This window comes from Fulmarus glacialis, unplaced genomic scaffold, assembly GCF_000690835.1.
Source record: "Fulmarus glacialis isolate BGI_N327 unplaced genomic scaffold, ASM69083v1 scaffold30481, whole genome shotgun sequence".
Classification (NCBI taxonomy): domain Eukaryota; kingdom Metazoa; phylum Chordata; class Aves; order Procellariiformes; family Procellariidae; genus Fulmarus; species Fulmarus glacialis.
The window spans coordinates 1-17,801 of NW_009194063.1; the positions used below are offsets into that span (position 1 = coordinate 1).

General features: G+C 35.9%; 1 protein-coding gene across 1 annotated transcript; it reads left to right on the plus strand.

The window, feature by feature from the left end:
• Positions 1-848: 848 nt before the first annotated feature.
• Positions 849-15,914, plus strand: SLC25A16 (solute carrier family 25 (mitochondrial carrier), member 16; the record flags this gene model as incomplete). Its single annotated transcript, XM_009587655.1, has 8 exons — positions 849-941; positions 3,217-3,350; positions 5,021-5,084; positions 10,935-11,056; positions 11,593-11,659; positions 12,466-12,628; positions 13,506-13,574; positions 15,367-15,914. Coding segments are annotated over 8 exons (869 nt in total), but the record flags the coding sequence as incomplete, so codon positions are not given.
• Between the last annotated feature and the right edge of the window lie 1,887 nt (positions 15,915-17,801).

Consider the following 17,801-nt stretch of genomic DNA (forward strand, 5'->3'; position numbering starts at 1 on the left):
ACCCCGGCAGAGGTGCTGTCGGGGGCACCGTCCCCTGGGGAAGCAGGGGGCTCTCTTTTCCTTTTCCCCCCTTTATTCTCCTGATGGGCTAACGCAGGTGGCTCGGTACACGCGAGTGACTGGCACGTCCGTCAGAACCAGCGAAGAGCCCCGACTAGTCGCCAATTAAATGGTCAAAGAGCCCAAACCCTGGTTAGGGCACTCGGGGAAGGCGGGTTATCCCTGTCCCGAAGCTGTTGCGGCTGGCGGTGCGGAGAGTAAAGGGGCGTATGCTGTTGCGAAGATTAAGGTGGTGTGAAGGGAGGGGCAGCCTAGCAAACGCAACCTCGAGAGAAAAAGCCTGTTTGTTCTTCCGATGGGGTGTTGTCCCGGCTGTCTGGTTTGCAAGGGGATAGGAGGATGTTTTGCTTATTTAGTTTTCACGTCAGTCTGCGCTGGCTGTTGGATCTGGCTCTGAAGTAGCGCAGGGCACACGGCGGACACGTAGCCCGCTCCTTTGGGGAGGGCAGCTGCGGCTGTTCTCCGCAGAAGGGAAGGAGGAAGCAGGGCGGAAAACTCTTGAGTAACTTTCTCTGAAAGCTGCTGCTGTGACTTCAGCAGCTGAGAGCGACGGTGGCCTGGGTTTTTGTAATCAGGAAAAGTAGCTTATACATTTCATTAAGGCTTTAAGGGGTTTGTAACGTACTTCCAATACAGGCTGATTACTTGTCATCGGGTCTTTTTCCAGTTCCTAACTGAGTTCCTCCTCCCCTATTCCATTTAAAAATACATTAGAAAAGTCCCTTATTTATCTGCTGACGTAAAGAACTTTTGCATCCCGTCACTTTTGTTTTTCCCCTCTTGGAAAGGTGTTGCAGGATGTTGTGCCAAAACAACTACTGCACCACTGGATCGAGTAAAGATTTTGCTGCAAGCTCATAACCACCATTACAAACATCTAGGTAAGATGGCTGCTGTGCGTATAATTTTTGGTTTTAAATGCAATGTGTATGGTTTGGGTATGTTGATTTATTCAACGATGTGGCTGATAAAAAAAGGCGCTAATCAGACAGAAGGTTGTATCCGTCTGGTCAGTCTCTGTGCCATGTTTTGTTAGTGTTTAAAAAGAAAAACTAAGCCCTGTGCGAGTAAGTTGCGGTATTGGTTTTATGTGTTAGAGGTTGAGGTGTCAGAATAATCCTCAATACGGCATGTAAGAACTAGGCTTGATCTTCCTCCTACTGAAGCCAGCAGCAGGTTGGTAACCACAGGTTAAACACTTGGATCATTTGTGTAAAAACTGTCACCGCTGGTAACTGCTGCAGTCTGCTACGGTGATTGCCAGTTTCCAGGGGCTGAGGGAATTGGTGCTTTTCAGAGCTTGGTAGCCCTCACGGGGGCTGGTGATTACAAGACAGTGGCCGCCCAATCCTGCAAGACTCACGTGCACTTACGCTCGCAGACAGCAGCGTGGTTGATAGGAATTGAAGATAGAAGTGGCTTTGTGCTTGGTGTAAGGTGCGGGTGATCTGTATCCGGCATCTGTGTTGCATCATGGTGAGAGAAAAAACTCACAGTGGTCAGCACGTTCAGAACCATTCTCTGTGGGGCTGTAACAGTGCCCTCTTGTGCATAGTATTTGAGGTATTTCGTGTCATATGTTCTTGAAATATGTCATAACTTATGTTCCGAAATCTAAGTGTGTTACAGTTGTCAAGAAAAAATAATAATTTTGAGTTGGTTAAGTTTACATGTAATGAAACTTTAGAATTTTTAACTTAGAGACTAAAGAAAATATTTTTTTTTTTTTTTGAAGGCTGGAAAAATAAATCCTGAAACAAAGTTCAAGGGCTATATATTCACTTCACTGTACCAAAAAGGGAAACACAAGTAATATGGCATTTTGGTAACACTGTCACAAAAGTATGCACTCAAATCTGCAGTCTAAGAATTGAAGGCTGAAATACTTGGTTTGACTGATATTTTAAATCCTTATTTTCTGTTTGCTTTGTATTGTGCCATAATTGGCAAGTAAAATCTTATATTCTTCCCTATTTAGGGTGTTAGATATGATGCTGATTATTTGAAATGTGTCTGACTTGAATGCATGTCCTTGTTAAATGTAGGCAAAAAAGAAAATTACGTGTCTGCGATGCCTGTAAGTGCAGAGGCACGATGGATTAGTTCATCGAAGTCCTCACTAGATGTTTTTACTGTCCTTGCTCTGTGGAGTTTGTGCTACATGGATCTCAGAGCGTGTGTTTTAAGAAATAAGAACAGTAACTCATCATTGCAGGGTAGAGAGAAATTCTTATCATGGCCTAAGTACGTTCAGAGGCGTGCAATAAGTGTGACATCTTAAAAATACATTTAATATTGTATTCTTAGAACCCCAGAAACTAATTAACACGTTTTATTTAAACTTCAAACGAAAGTTTGTCAACTACTTTTTTTTTCCTGCCTGAAAGTAAGATAAATGCGTAAGCCATTTTCATGTTCAGCTCTTACATTATTAAGTAGTTGCATGCGAATGAAAACTGTTTGTTACAGTTTATTCCTTTACAAAAGAAAAAAAAATTAAAAGTCATTGTGGTAGCAATTGTGCGTAACTAATAACATATTTATAATAAAACTGTAGGTTTTGCCCAAACTTTGTGTGATCTTGCATTATTTCCCACCTATTAAAAGGGAATAGGATTGCTTCTTGTTGCAACAACTCTGGGACAGGAAGTGTGAGATGTTTAAGTTGTAAGTAATGAGAGTGTTAAACTTGTTTACTTCATTTCCTCAGTGATGGCATTTAATCTGTAATTTAGCATGTAGCAATATTAGATTGTTTTCCCATGGTTTTGGATTTTTAAGTATTTATTTATTTTGAATTGACTGAATTGCAAGTCAACCAGTTTCCTTCCTTCTGTTGCTAGTGTTAGCTTCAGTGGGTGCATAGTATCATCTGCGATAGGATTACTTGCAGTCCAGGCAAGTCATGGGTCCTGAAAGCATGAGTTCAGAAAGAGGTCCACTGAGTCCGGGAGGTGAGAAAGGTGATAACCTTAAACCTCCTCCTTCTGGCAATGTTTGGGCATTGAAAGTGGATTTTCCACTCTCCATAGTTACACGAGCAATGTGATCCAGCCTGAGTTCTATGCATACTTTATTGTCAGTAATATTTGCTTGATTCTCCCCCCCACCCCCCCCCGAGTAATTGTTAAATACCTCTTTTTCTATTGCTGGCAGGAGTGTTTTCTACATTGTGTGCTGTCCCCAAAAAGGAAGGTTACCTTGGGCTGTATAAAGGAAACGGGGCAATGATGATTAGAATCTTTCCATATGGCGCAATTCAGTTTATGGCATTTGACCAATATAAAAAGGTAGTTGAATTTACTTTGTTTTCCTTTTCTTTTTTTCTGCCTACAATGAATACAGATTCTTTAAGTGATTGAAACTAACGCTGAAACTTTTGTGTCTTATTAATTAGCTGCATGTCTTTTCTAAAGTTGCCTAATTTTATCTGAATCTACCCATTAAAAATGTCAGGGCAACAGTGAAACTTTTTGCAGTGTTGCTTAAGAAGAAAATTCCCCCTGATTTTTGTACCTTTGTAGTGGAAAAAGGTAATCTAAAGTCTGCTGCTATTTGTATTGCTATAAGATAGCCCTTTGTGAATAATGTAGGAACAAAATGTCAAATGGAACCTCTTTATTATATTGTCTTGGGATTCTTAGTATTTGATGGATGGAATAACTTAAACTTGAAAGTCTGTCTGGAATATAACTGTTATATTGACCTGACAAATGACTATGTCAGGCTCTAGGCAAAAATGACCTGGAAGGGAAAACGCTCATTTCAGGGTCCCGCAAGATTTGTGGATTCCTTTCTGCTCTTGTGCATTTACTCTTTTGTAATAAATACATAATGAATCCCTGCAGCATCTTTTGGAGGTCAGGTGTTAGCATGAACATGTTTTTAAACATTGCTTATATGTGGTGAAAAATACCATTTTACTGTTAGCGATGAGGAATTCCGTGTTTGAAAGGTCAGAGTTAGTACCCAGTGATGTAAATTGCACGATCTTTACTGAAGACAGTGAGACTGAAATTGTGATTCCCTTCCCTAAAGAGCAAATTTCAGAAGGCTGATACAAAGAAGTAACTGTAATGAGTTTAATGTGTTCTTTTTTGTTGTGTAATCGTAGATGCTGTTGATCTATGCTTGTTTTATGTTGTGTTGAATAAAAGACTGCATGCCATGCTTTATAATGAAATTATTTATGAATCTACAAATTTCAAGAAACCATTTAGCATCATAGCAGTTTCTTTTATCTATTAATTGACAACAAACATTCAAGATGTTTTGCAGGAATGTGTAAAAGGAAAAAAAAAACCCAATTCTTAAAGAAGGAAAATATGACATTATCTTCTTTATAGCATTCTGCTTAAACAGTCTCAGTTGTTTGATAAAAGCCTGGAAACTAATTTCTAACGTCCTTCCAGGACGTAATGTAACTTAGGAAGTTCTTGCTCTCAATGCTCATCTGATTTCTCTCTTTTTCTTTTTTTTTTTTTTTTTTTAATTCAGTTAAAGTTTTAAAAATATCTTTATAGGAGTACGTTTCACATGCTGTGCATGGAAGAAAAATTTACTCTTCTCAAATGTGTCACTTTTCAACTTTGCTCAGTGTCCTTTGCTCTCTATCATGCAACAAGGATAGTATTCAGTTTGCCTTGTTTGACACACATGAAAGATAACTAAATAAACAATTAATCTAGTTTCTGAAGTAAACAGTACAAATACATTCAACTAATCGTTCTGCCTTGTTAGTAGAATTTTCGCATTTTCATGTTTTTAATAAGAAATTGGTAACAGCAGTAATGTTCAGAAAATTCTTTTAACAGTAATTAAGTGCTCTGGTTTGAATTTGTAGTGTTGTAAACTTATTGGAAACAGCTACAGAGTTTGCATTAATGTGCTAATAAACTGTGTGATGTACTTCCCTGTATTTTCTGATATACGACTACTGTAAATGTTCCATATTTTGTAGGTAATAAAGAAGCAACTTGGGATTTCAGGGCATGTGCATCGATTAATGGCTGGATCCATGGCAGGTATAGTTTTGTACTTGGATTTCAGACATCCCTTTTTCTGAAAAGTTAATATTTGTTTAGAGGATGATTTGATGTGTCTTCAGGTCAAACTGTTGCAAATTTTATTAAGCAAAAATACTAGTAAATGGTTAATGTAACAAATAGTTGCCTAATTGAATGTCTAAGAGTATTCTTTAAAATATATTTGTTCAAGCATTGAATTCTGTGCTATGTTGTAAAGCACAGTTTGTATAGTGTTTATTATGGCTTTAAAAAAAAAAGAAAAATCCAGTGTCATCAAGGTGAAGTATAAATATGCAGGTTTTAGTAGAATTGGCTCATCAGCCTGTCTGCCATTGCCACTAGGTTGAATATAAGCCCAGAGAAATAGAGAGAACTACAGCTCCTTAAATGGGTGGATTCTTTGGATTTGCCAGAAACGTATATACTTTTCAACATCCAACACAGAATTATCAGATACTCTTTAGATCATATGTGTTAAAAAACATCATTTATCAATTAGTGCAATAGCAGTAGAAAAACCCATTTGTAAACTGCCAGTATATATTATGATTATACATTTCTATTTTCCTCTTGCTAGTCATTCAGCCAAAAGTAGCTAAGAAAAAACAGGGAAAGGTAAGTAATAGTGGACTGATTTTTAATCGAGGTGGTTCTTCATGTGCTTTTACTTTGTAAAACAGGCTTAATACTGTCTAGGGACAGTCCTTAAATAGTTATGATTACTATTTAGCTTCTTTTGGAATAAAAATACTGGGGTTTGTTAATACTACCTTTAGTTAAACTAGGAAGACCTCATGAAAATATTTTGGCTTTGCATGCCATCAGAGAAAAAGGAAAGAGAATGAAATGAAACAATTCAAAGATCCTAAAAACTAGCAAAACCCATTTGGCAAGATATGTTCCAGAACTTGGCTGGCTTTCTATCTGAAAGAAGTGTAAAAAATACATAGATTTCCCCTCCCGCCCCTTTTTTTTCTTTGTTTCCCCCCTGGCTTTAACTGTACTAAAGAACACTTCCCCGCCCCTCCCCCCCCCCCAAAAAAAAAAAAAAAAAGCTTATTATTAGCTTTTTCAGGAGCCTTATCAGAGACCTGACTTGTGAGCCACTGTGGAAACATTGAATAATCAGCTTAACTCTGTCGCTGTTGGACATGCTGGAATTCTTTGCGTAGATAAATTAATAGCATCTGGCATCGTTTTAAGCACCTTACTGACTAAATCTCTTTTGTGTGGTTAGAGTAACAGAAATAAAATTAATATACAGTACTATCTGGAAACCATGATCGAATGAAATGCCCTGTATGCTGCATTTAAGTATAACATACTCAATATTCTGGTATTGAGAACCTCAAAATCGAGTAGATGAGCTAGGCTTAAGTGTGTAGTGAAATGAATATAGCAGTCAGGTATAGTAATAGTATCACATGTGTGTGTCTTACTATTTGTTAACTAGGTGGCATTAACTACTTTTTAGGATATTAATTAGATAAACAAGAGGGGATGGTTTATATTGAGTATGCCAAGAAGATACAGAGGAGGAAGGAGGCACTAAGAAGAGCGTAGAGTTTGAAATCTGATACAGAAGTTCTCTAGATTTGCAAACAACATAAGAAAAGACTTTGAAAAGCAATCGGTAATATTTCTTGCTTTAACTCCTGTGGCTTAGTCTCTTGCTGGTTCCAATAGAGATATTACTCTGTTTCTTCCAAGTTTAAATGACTAAAGGAGATGGTGTGCTGCATGCACCCCAACGTTGGTGGAGAGGGGTCTTCACAGTTTCCTGGAACCCAATATTATGCTGTTGAAAATGGATAACCCTTGTAATCCTTTTTGTCCCTTCTACACCATCTAGCCCCACAGCTGCCTGCTTTCAGTTCTGTGTACGCTACTGATACTTAAATCTTGCTTATGTCAGTGTTTCCGACATTACTAGCAGTCAACAGACCTGAATCAGCTTCAAAGTAGTGGGAAACATTTGAGTATCTTCTGTAACTGATAAACAGGATCAAAAGCATATCCAAAGGGAAAAACAAGGCAATGAGGATGGGGGTAGTAGAGTGAGAAAAAAAAAACCCCTATTGTAATGCATATATTTAAGGAGGCCAAGTTAAAGTTACTGTGGAAACTTTAACTCTGAATTTCCTGAGTCTTGTGTGATTCAAATTTCAGCTGTAACACCTCATTAACAGATAAATGGTGTATAACTTCTTGTAAGGAAAGACAGAGCTGGGGAGAAGACAGAGAAATCATAGAGGTTAGTGGGGTTTAGGAAATAAAATGATCAAATAACACCTGTATCACAGAATGATTTTGCAAATCTAAATCTTTTTGTAGTTTTCTAATTGAAAAATTTTAATTAAAACACAGAAATGTGTATTTCCTCCCCTGCACTTAACTTAAAAATAAAAAAAGCCAAAAAAGACTAGATGTTATCTAGAATAAATTCAAGTTCCATGAAACTAATACAGAAAGCATGTTTTTGTTTGTATCTTTTTACTTTTAGTAAAAGCGATTGGAAAATATTACTGATCTAGGAGGATACTGACTGTCTCAATTTTAAGTAGTATGTAATTAACAGTTACGTATTTGAGTCAATATTTTAAAAGAATCTGTGTTGTTTATTTCTTCAGGTGCAATTCAGAAAGAAACAGAATTATATACTGGAGGTCTAGAAATATTAGGACTTGTAAATTAGGCAGTTCTTTAACCTGTCTGATAAATATTCTTTGTCATCAGCTACTTCTCTGTATGTATAGTTCCCGAAGCTTTGTTTTGTTCAGAAGATGTCTCCTTGATAAATTAATCTTTATACTAGTTAAGGAGCATATCTTCTGCAGTTCAAGGCTGTGACTTGTGCTTATCACTTTTTGAACTGTATACCTCTGAATCACCTGTTAGTACTTAATTTGATCTACGTAGTTATAGATAAAGTACAAAAAGCATGATACAGAAATCAAAAAACTTGTGTATCAGATATGTTTGCAGTACCTGATCTTTGTAAATGTATTTCACTTGTTTTTTTTTCTTGCTCCAGATGGTTTTTTATTTTTATTTTCAAAGAAAGAAAATTACTAAGAATGGAGGAATAGTAGGGAAATTGGGAGACAGAGATAAATCCCTATACAGCTAATCTCATTGTTAACTCCCAAAGCCTGGGAAGCAAAGCAAGGACAGTCTAATTCTGTTGTGCTTCATTGACGCTAAGTCTCAGTAAAGGTCGGTGTAACCCAGTATCTTGTCCCCAAGAGTGGTCAAAGGTGCTTGAGGACAATATGGTAAGTGAAGAATGGCCTTTCCCTGACTTCCTTGACTTCTGAGTCAGCATTTGCAATGAAAAAGTCTGCTGTTTTTGAAGAAGTGGTTCCTTAAAGGAGGGAGGAGCTACCTTGCCCTATTATGATTATTTCAGATCAGACACGGGAATTGCGGTATGTATCTCTTAACTGTTGAGATACTTCCAATTCTGTCCTGTTGAACCAACCATGGGAGAGATTTTTGGCTCAGCTGTCATTATTTGGGATAGACTTTGCTTCCTCAAGACAGGGAATCAGCCTTAAGATGCTGTGGTCTGACTTCTGATAACTCATAATATTTAGGAAGTAGAGATGAGATTAGTAATTTGGTAGACTTCACCACAATGACTTTGTGTCCCAAAGCTGGCCACCGTTCCTCCTGAAAAGGATAGTGTCTCTTCTGGGCCCCAAAGGAAATCTTGATCCCTTGTATGTACATTTTGCTTATATGACTAGTAAGCAGTAACATACTTCTCCCAGTTGCTTCAAGAAAGCATATTTTGTGGCCCATTTTTTTCAGAATTCATGGCTAGAGGATTTTGAGAAAAAGTTAAAAAGAAAAAAAAGATCCTATTTAAATACTACGTATGGTTTCTTTCAGTTCCATCTGATTTTTTTTTCCCCAGTTGTACTATTTTTGGACTGTGTTCACTAGTTAGTGCGTTCACCAAGCTCTTGATTGGTCTGTTTGCTAGTCTTTGTTCAGAGAATATTCCTGGATTCGTATCAGTGCATGATTGGAAAGAAAAGGAGGATAAAGTTTTCTATTTTCTGAAGTGGGATGACTTTCCTGTGAACTCTTAAGCTCTGTAAAAGCTTTTTTTTCTCTTTTTTATTTTATTTTTTTTAAAACTGCTTGAATTCATCCATTTTACCGTATTTCTGGACAACTCAGGCAATCCATTAGGAAAAGGCTGTAGTCTGAGGGATTGCATTTAATAACGTAGGTCAGTGGAAACAGTCCTAAAGTTGCTTTGGTGTTTTGCAGCTTCCAACTTTTGAACCCTATGGGTGAGACAACATCAGAAATCAACTACAGATGTCTGCTTTTTGTTCAGAGGAATCATCCAAAATCTCTGAAAGAGATGTTTTTGTCTTCTAAAAATAAATTACTGGTAGGATACTCCAGAAGGCCACAAACTTTACTCTCAATTGACAGTTGACCAGTGTCAGCTTTTTGGATAGCTCACTTACAGTGTTCATTTTTTTTTTTTCTCCCCATCTAATTCTGATATCTTCTGTCAAATCATTCAGCTTACTAAAGTTGCTTTTTTTCTCTCCAGACATAAAAGTTATGAAGAGTTTGTTTGCTGGGGTTGTTGTGTTTTGTTGTGTTTGGGTTTTGTTGTTGGTTTGGTTTTTTTCCCCTCCCTGTTGTGGTTTTCTCTTGACTTCATGGAAGGGAGGGGAAATGATACACCCACAAAAAGATATCATTAAGAGACTATTAAAACTTAAGAGGAAGTGGCAATTTCCTGCCAGCATAAAACGTGTGCTTATCTTCTGTAGGACCAGTTTTTAAGGGTGATGTATAGCTAGATCAGAGTGGCTGCTAGAAAACAGTATCAATCATGAAGGTTTTTGCTTTCTTTTTCTCCTTTTCCCAGTATTTTTTTCTTTTTTAGTGACAGTGGTATACCACCAGAAAATGACCTCTGTTTTTAGTAAACAGTTTTAACTATTCCCTCCAAATCATTTGTCAGCAATTGAGTGGTTTACCTCAAAAACTAGCAGTAGGAAAGAATTTGTTATTCAGGTACCTGTTAAGGAGTTGTTCTCTGTACTGGAGTTCTGTTTCCAGAATTACAAGTTGGTCAGCATCTAATCAGTTTTGAAGCAGTTCATAACTGGATGAATCCTAAGATTTGATTTTTTTGGCATCTGAAGTCTAGAAATAGCTTTTTTGGTCAGAGTTTTAAAACAGAAGTGCTGGTGTAACATGAACTATTAAAATGCAGTAATACAACACAGTTAAGTACTCTTCTTCAGTATGATCCTGACTTTATTTTAAATGTCATTAGAATATATTTAGTATTTTCAGATGCAGTAGATAGATACATGTATCTATATCCAGTAATAGCATCAAATTCTGACACAATGTTTTTGAAATTAAACATGTAAATTTGGTGGTGGTTTTTTTTGGTTGTTGTTGTTTGTTGTTTTTTTTTTTAAAGATATGGTAGGATTAGGTTTCATGGTTGCAATCCAGTAAAGCTGATGCACTTGACTAGCCTGATGCTTATGAGCCATGGACTTAAATATTTAAGATTGCTCATGTGAATACAGTTAGGCCCATAAATCTTTGGAAAATCAAGGCCTAGGTATGCAGCTTCAGTGAGCACCAAGTATAAACATAAATCCTTCGTGTGTTGCTGAAGTTAGCGTTCCTATTTGCTGATTATAAGTGACTTTAAGTGTTTCTTTAACAAAATAATTTGTATGTGCTATTATATTCATTGCCACAAAAGGAAATTCTAATTTTCAAAATAATCCTAGAATCAGATAAGGTGTAGGTGAGTTTTGTTTGCTTGTTTTGTTTTTGTTTTTAATAAAGGTATTACAGCAGTGATTTGTACTTACCCTCTTGATATGGTTAGAGTTCGTCTGGCGTTCCAAGTAAAAGGGGAACACAAGTACATGGGAATTATCCATGCATTCAAGATGATTTACACAAAGGTATTTTTTCTTTTAATCTTCAGTCCTGTCAAAGCAAAATATGCTCTTTAAAGAACGTTGCACTGCATTGGAAATAGTGGCTTGGTGGAAAATAACATGACTTCATTGCGTGCACATTGAATTTTTTAATGTAAAAAAATATCTGGATGCTTCCTTCTACTTAGGCTGCTAAGATGTAGCTAAGACTCACGCAAGTGGGAGGTCAAAAACAGCAGAGAGAAGTTGCTTTTCAAGAACAAGTAGTAATAATACAAAAAAATTTGGGGAGGAGGGATATGTATAATGCAGAAATGTCTCCTAGATTATGATGTTGGATGTAGATTTTTTCTCCTTCGTTTTCACTTCTTTACCTCCTGTGGAGCCAGGCAGTTGTCCCTCAATTCTTCAGGCACAAGAAATGGAACTTGATGTTAGCTCCTTGGTGCTAGATGATGCTAGTCAGATTGCTGTCATGTGAATCTGTATGAACATTCGTATAATTTGTTAAGACTTGTTGTACTTCTTGCCACAAATGTACTTGTATTTTTCTTTCAAAGGAAGGTGGTTTTAGTGGGTTCTACAGAGGGCTGATGCCAACTGTTGTAGGAATGGCGCCATATGCGGGTAAGTTAAAAACAGAATGTGGCAGTCCTTCAGCAGTTAATGTGCGCTACTAAATTTACATAATATAGTTGCACACCTAGTTAATTAGCTTCTGTTAAAATCAAGGATTCTGTTTTTTACTGAATGGAGAGGGGAGGTCAGTAGAAGCATTTGCAACTCTTCAATCTTAATCTAGAATTGATCAATGCGTGTTAAAGCATCTTCAATAGGCGAAGCCTCGCTTTTCTGAAACTTGGAGTTGAGAGGGAGAGAGGTAAAGTAGTGGTTCTTTCTCTTCTGCTTCCCAGTTTTCTCACAAGAAAGCATGTAGGATATTTCTCTCAGACAGGTAGATCCATGAGAGAGCAGAGCGCTCTATAGATGGATGCTTAGAGCCTCTGTACTGGCTCCATCTTCTGGTGACTTTTATGTAAATACTTACACAAGCTAAAGCAGTGGGTGACGTGGGATGGAGGAACGGCAGAACTGCGCAGCTGAACTACACTCATATTTAAAAGATGAGACATGTTCTTCAGTTAAAAAGATGTTAGGAGTTACTCTTAACAGCAATCCAGTGATTTAAAACCCACAGTCTAGCTTATTTAAAGCATTCTTTTAATGTTAATTATAAATACTAATTCATTTGGACAGAAGTTACTGTAGAAGTTCAAAATATTATTTGTCTCTCTCTTTCTGCCTAAGAAAAACTTCTAAAAGAATTGGAAAATAGTTTCATTTTGTAATTGCAGCTTTTTGTTTATGATGATGATGCATCGACAAATAGTTTGCTTTTTTATGAAAGTACATAAAATTAAATTTCCTTTTAGGTTTTTCATTTTTTACCTTTGGTACCTTAAAGAGCATTGGACTTGCTCAAGCACCTAACTTGCTTGGACGGCCTTCATTAGATAATCCCGATGTCTTAGTTTTGAAAACACATGTAAATCTGCTGTGTGGTGGCATAGCTGGAGCAATAGCTCAGACGATATCGTAAGTTTGGGTATTGTTTGGTTTTTTTTTTTCTATATAGCTGTTCATTCTAAAGAAACTTTTATCTGAGAATATGATTTTATGAAAGTCTAGTTATTAGTAAGGTTTTTAAATCAGACACTGGAATTCAGTTATTTCCTATTGTTTCATTTACTAAATATCTATTTAATCTTCAGGGTCTTTAAAGATACATGCATTGAGTCAATTAAACGTATTCAGACAAATCTCCTAAAATCAGTTGGAATCTTGTTTGGTAATCTATGAAATTTTGACCATGAACCTAATTTGCAGAATTTTATTATTCCAATTTATTTTCAAAACAATGTAACCTGTGAAGCCATAGAATTAAAAAGAAAAAAAAAGAAAAAACAGGTCTTAGATATTGTATTTGGCATTAATTTTTTTTATTACTTTGCTTGCTTTCTCCATTCTCTTGCTGTCCTTGTCATATTTTATTTTGTCCATAAAATAAATTAATTTAATGGACTTATATGGCATCAATTTTTCACTAAATCACTGCATTACAAATGTCATTTTCTATTAATCCTTAAACTGTTAATTTTATTTTCGATTCAGGTGTCTTCTCCCTCCAGCGTTTTACAGACTGTTTTATACTCTCATCTGATCTTCATGTGTCTTCCTTACTCGTGCCAAATGGAATATATTAAGAGATCTGATTTGCTGGTTTTGGTTGTATAGGGGAGGTCTCCCTTTTTGGAGAACTTTCAGCTGTGTTGAGAATCTGAGCCGGATTCCTGACTCACTGAAAAGGGAACTTGGAGGTTGCACATGGACGACTTTGTATTCTTTTTTTAAACAATATTCATACAGTCATCACACATCTGGTTGAACTGCTGTTCAAATATCTCCTCTGTAGATATCCCCTTGATGTAACTCGTAGGCGCATGCAGTTAGGCGCGGTTCTCCCAGACTCTGAAAAGTGCCTGTAAGTATTTTCTTTTCATCTGTAGTAACTGAATTCTTAGATGTCTGAGCAAAGTTAAATTCTTAGTTTTAAAGTTTTAAAACAAAACGAAACAAAACAAAACAACCCATAAACTACTATGTTGTTGATTTCTTCATTCTCTTAATGAATAAGTTTCCACACAGACAAAAGCTGCCATTATCACTCTGGGGTTAAAAAAAATAACTGAAATCACAATGGCACTTTTGTTAGTAATACTGCTTTTGTATTAGTAACTTTTTTTTTTGTATTTTAACTCAACTTGCGATGTCTTTCTCTAATATCAGCAGGATCCCTAAGAGAGAAACTGCGTGCTTTTACTGAAATGAAATGTTTCAAAGTGTTTTTTAATGGTGCAGAATCTGTTCCATAAGACCATCTGACCTTTCTTGCATTTACAGTAATGTCCCATACCCCACATGTAGTTGGGATTCCTCCAGTAGAAGTGGAAGTACTGTAATATCCTTAAAATCATAGTATTAAATCACCTCTCATCTTGAAAAACTTTCTGAATTTCAAATTACATCAACCAAATTCAATTCCAGGACAGTTTTATCTTGGTTACTTTCAATCTTGTGGAACTCTGTATGTCTGAATCCAGCGTGATTCAGTGTGAACCACCTGCTTGGCGAATTGGATCTCACTAACAAGTAGTCTCTCTTGGTGACCTTTCATAAACAACCTAGATGTTGCGTACTGTGAAAGTTGCTGTTCTATTTTTCTTAGCAGCCTTAACTTTTTTTTTGCTTGGCTATTTTCCACTCCAGATACTTTTAAAATAAAAATATGGTAATTGTTCTGGGGGTTTTACTTTCTGCATTTGTGAGAACTACTTTTACAGACATTAGGCTTCCCAATTTAACAATATTGTTGCAACCGTATTTGGAGAGAGCTGTGCCTTGAAGGAGAGTAGACATACATGTCTTTAGAGGATGAGGGGATAAAACAAGTAGGAAATCTTAAGCTTTGAGGCATATGGAAGATGTTCTCAGAGAGCAATGTCTTTAATATCTTGGAAATACTGAGTGCCTTACAGATTTTTACATTGCTTTGCACTTAATGTCCATTTGCTCAGTTTCAATATAAGTATGTGAGGAAAATTGTTCTTGCATATACACTGCAAATTCTGCTTTTAATAAGGTCAAATATTATATACTTAACATAAATCCTAGCATTTCTCGTTTGAAAGAAAATACTAGGTCTTTGTCACGGTGGAGGAAGCCATACACATGCAAGATGTAGAATAAAGAGCTAAACATAAATTTTATATGCAGAGCTTTAGAAGGATGGTTAGTATGATTGAGTGCTCGAAGAAAGAGAATGGGATACAAGCCTAAATACTGAGCTTTAATGCAAGAAGTGTGTGCTACATTGGGCAAATTACATTTCTGTTACTCTGTATAACTTTTGTAAGAAGCACTGATGCTTCTCAACTCCTTCCTGCCAAATTGGCTATGCATATTCTGTTGCCTTTCTGGTGTAAAATGTCTTAATATGTCTTTTAGGGCAGGTGTTTTCAGACTGAAACTTCTTTAGATGGGATTGCACTGTCCTCTTTCCAATTCCCAGCCCTTGTGCCCAATTTCTTGCAGAAGCTCAGACTGTCTTCTGAGTCCTAAAAAAAATATAATGCTTTGCTATATGGAGTCCCATATGGGTTTTTCTCCATAGATCTCTTAAGAACCAAGTAAAACAAGTGTCTTGTATTTAAAGAAAGTGATTGTGACTATTGAATCTGTGTATCCAATAATGATTTGAGTTCTTATTTTTCCAGTACAATGGTGCAGACATTGAAATATGTGTATCAACAACATGGAATACGAAGAGGATTATACCGTGGTTTATCTCTAAATTATATTCGTTGTATTCCTTCCCAGGCTGTAGCTTTTACCACATATGAACTTATGAAACAATTCTTGCACCTCAACTAATTTTTTTTTTTTAGAAGACTTTCCTGTAAAACTACACTATCAGTCCTCAAATTATATTGGTGAGTAAATTACTTGAAGTTTAAAAAAAAGCTATCTGTTACTGTGGAACTGCTGTTGGCTGACATTTTTATTTGCCAAAATGTGGTTAATTTCCTGGAATCAAACCAGGATACAGATCACAATAAACATTAGTTAGCTATAAACATTTTTTTTTGCACTTGATCTTCTAGGCTTCATTAGATTAATGTTAAGAATTACACAGTTTTAAAATTACACCCACATTTTGCACGGGTTTCAAGCTGTCAGTTATTTAGCTTTATCACCATTCCAGGAGTTACACACTGGTTATATCGCTTTTTAAGCTAGTAGTTAGACATCTGTTCTTCTTTAAAAATTAAATTGAATAAACTGATTTGAACAAAATGCAATGATTTTCGTATTCAGCTACTTGCTAGCTCTGCAGAAGCTGAACTCAGCAGACCACAACTTAAGCCTCTTTTCATTCTTTTTTTGTACAAGTTTTCTGTATGCAAGAACAATGCATATATCTTCAGATTGGTACATATGAAAGTCTCTTCAACCATTTCAATAAAAAATTACAAGATGTATTGAACATTACTAGAAATCTTGCAATTTGAAAACCAGTTTCTTGGCATACATTCTATTCTAAAAAATGCTGTATGTACACAAATAAAACCAGGGGGAACTTTTACAGTGACAAGTGCTAGAAAAGATCTCCTTAAGGCAGTTATCATGGGCCTTATCTTACAAGGCATTTCTGTACCTTTTCTGTGGAGCTGAATGTTCTCGATTCAGTTTATTGAAGGCTGAGTATTTTATGTACTTTCCAGTACTAGCTCATGTAAACAAGTTTGTCCCCACCTTAAAATGTGGCAACAAACAAGACTGCATGCTGCTGCATTTACTTATTTAGGCATATGGACCATATTCAACCTCTCACGCAAGAAAAGAAAATGAAGATTGTATTGGAGTCTGTAGATGTGTGTATGTACTGTTTCTAAAGTATGGTATGCAATAGACTATTACATGTTTTCCTCCTTTACAATTCCTTTTGTAGAGGGAATTATTTTCGAGACTTGTTTATACATGATTTGCATTGGTACTCTTGATTTTACTCACTTGATTCAGGAAACTGTAAAGCATTTACTTTAAGTGATGTAAGTTATTTATTTATTGTAAATATTTTAGCAGTGTCTTTTAAGAATTGGTAATGGTTACGTTAAGTGGTGGATGGTAAGATCGATTTGCTTAATTTTGACAAATTGGACAAACTGGATTTTGAGTTATATATTCAATACCAACTTTTGTGGCTCAATTTTTTTTTCCAGTTTCTTAAAAGTATGTATTTCTTTGATATTTAACAATGTAGCTATGGACAGAGAATGAGATGTATTTGAATTTATTTTATTAAAAATTTTGAAATAATGTCTTTGTGTGATTTGTATGTGTTGCAGCCAGAAAGAATGTGTATTTCTGGAATTACCTGTGTGTGTTTGCCCTTGTAGGTATATCTGCATAACATTGTAATTTTTAATTAAGAGACAACAAATAAGATTTTTCATCTGATCTTTAGTTTCACTTAAAGGAAAACTAACCAGTATCATAGTGCATTTTTATCCTTTCAAGTCCTTGCAATAGAGCCAAATCCACTGTATTAAAAAAAAAAAGAGATGTGCCATTTTTCTTTCCTGTAGTGTTTTACTGTGTGAGCAAATAAGCGTCTTCTCAGGTGCCAGTTCTTTGCCATGTTAATACTGTTAAGGATGCTTTTTAGAGTTTTACATCTTAATTTTACTAAAAGCGGTAATTTGAGGAACTCAAATAGGTTTGAGCTGTGTCATGAAAAGTTAAGAAGTTCTTACGCAGAATAAAGCAGAATCTAGCATATCCACTCTTGAGAGGAAAAGAGCAGTGTCCCCTAAATAATTGAGTAGGATATTGAATGTGAAAAATAGACCTACTGGATGAAACTGTGCTGTATATTCAGGATTAGTTTTTCAAAATAAAATTTAAAAGTGTATGAATAATTTAAAATTTGGAAGTATTTTAATACTTTTGAGCAAGGTCTATGAAAGAAAAATACTTTTGTCCAGGGACTAGATGGGAGAAGACTGGAGTTTCTAATTTTTTTTTTTTTAGTAGCTATTTCTAACTCTTTCTGGAAAGCTTATTCAGGTATTTCTTATTCAGTTAGAACATAGAATTTATTTAGAATATCTGACTACCACTATGGAAACATGGGACTTAATTGTACATC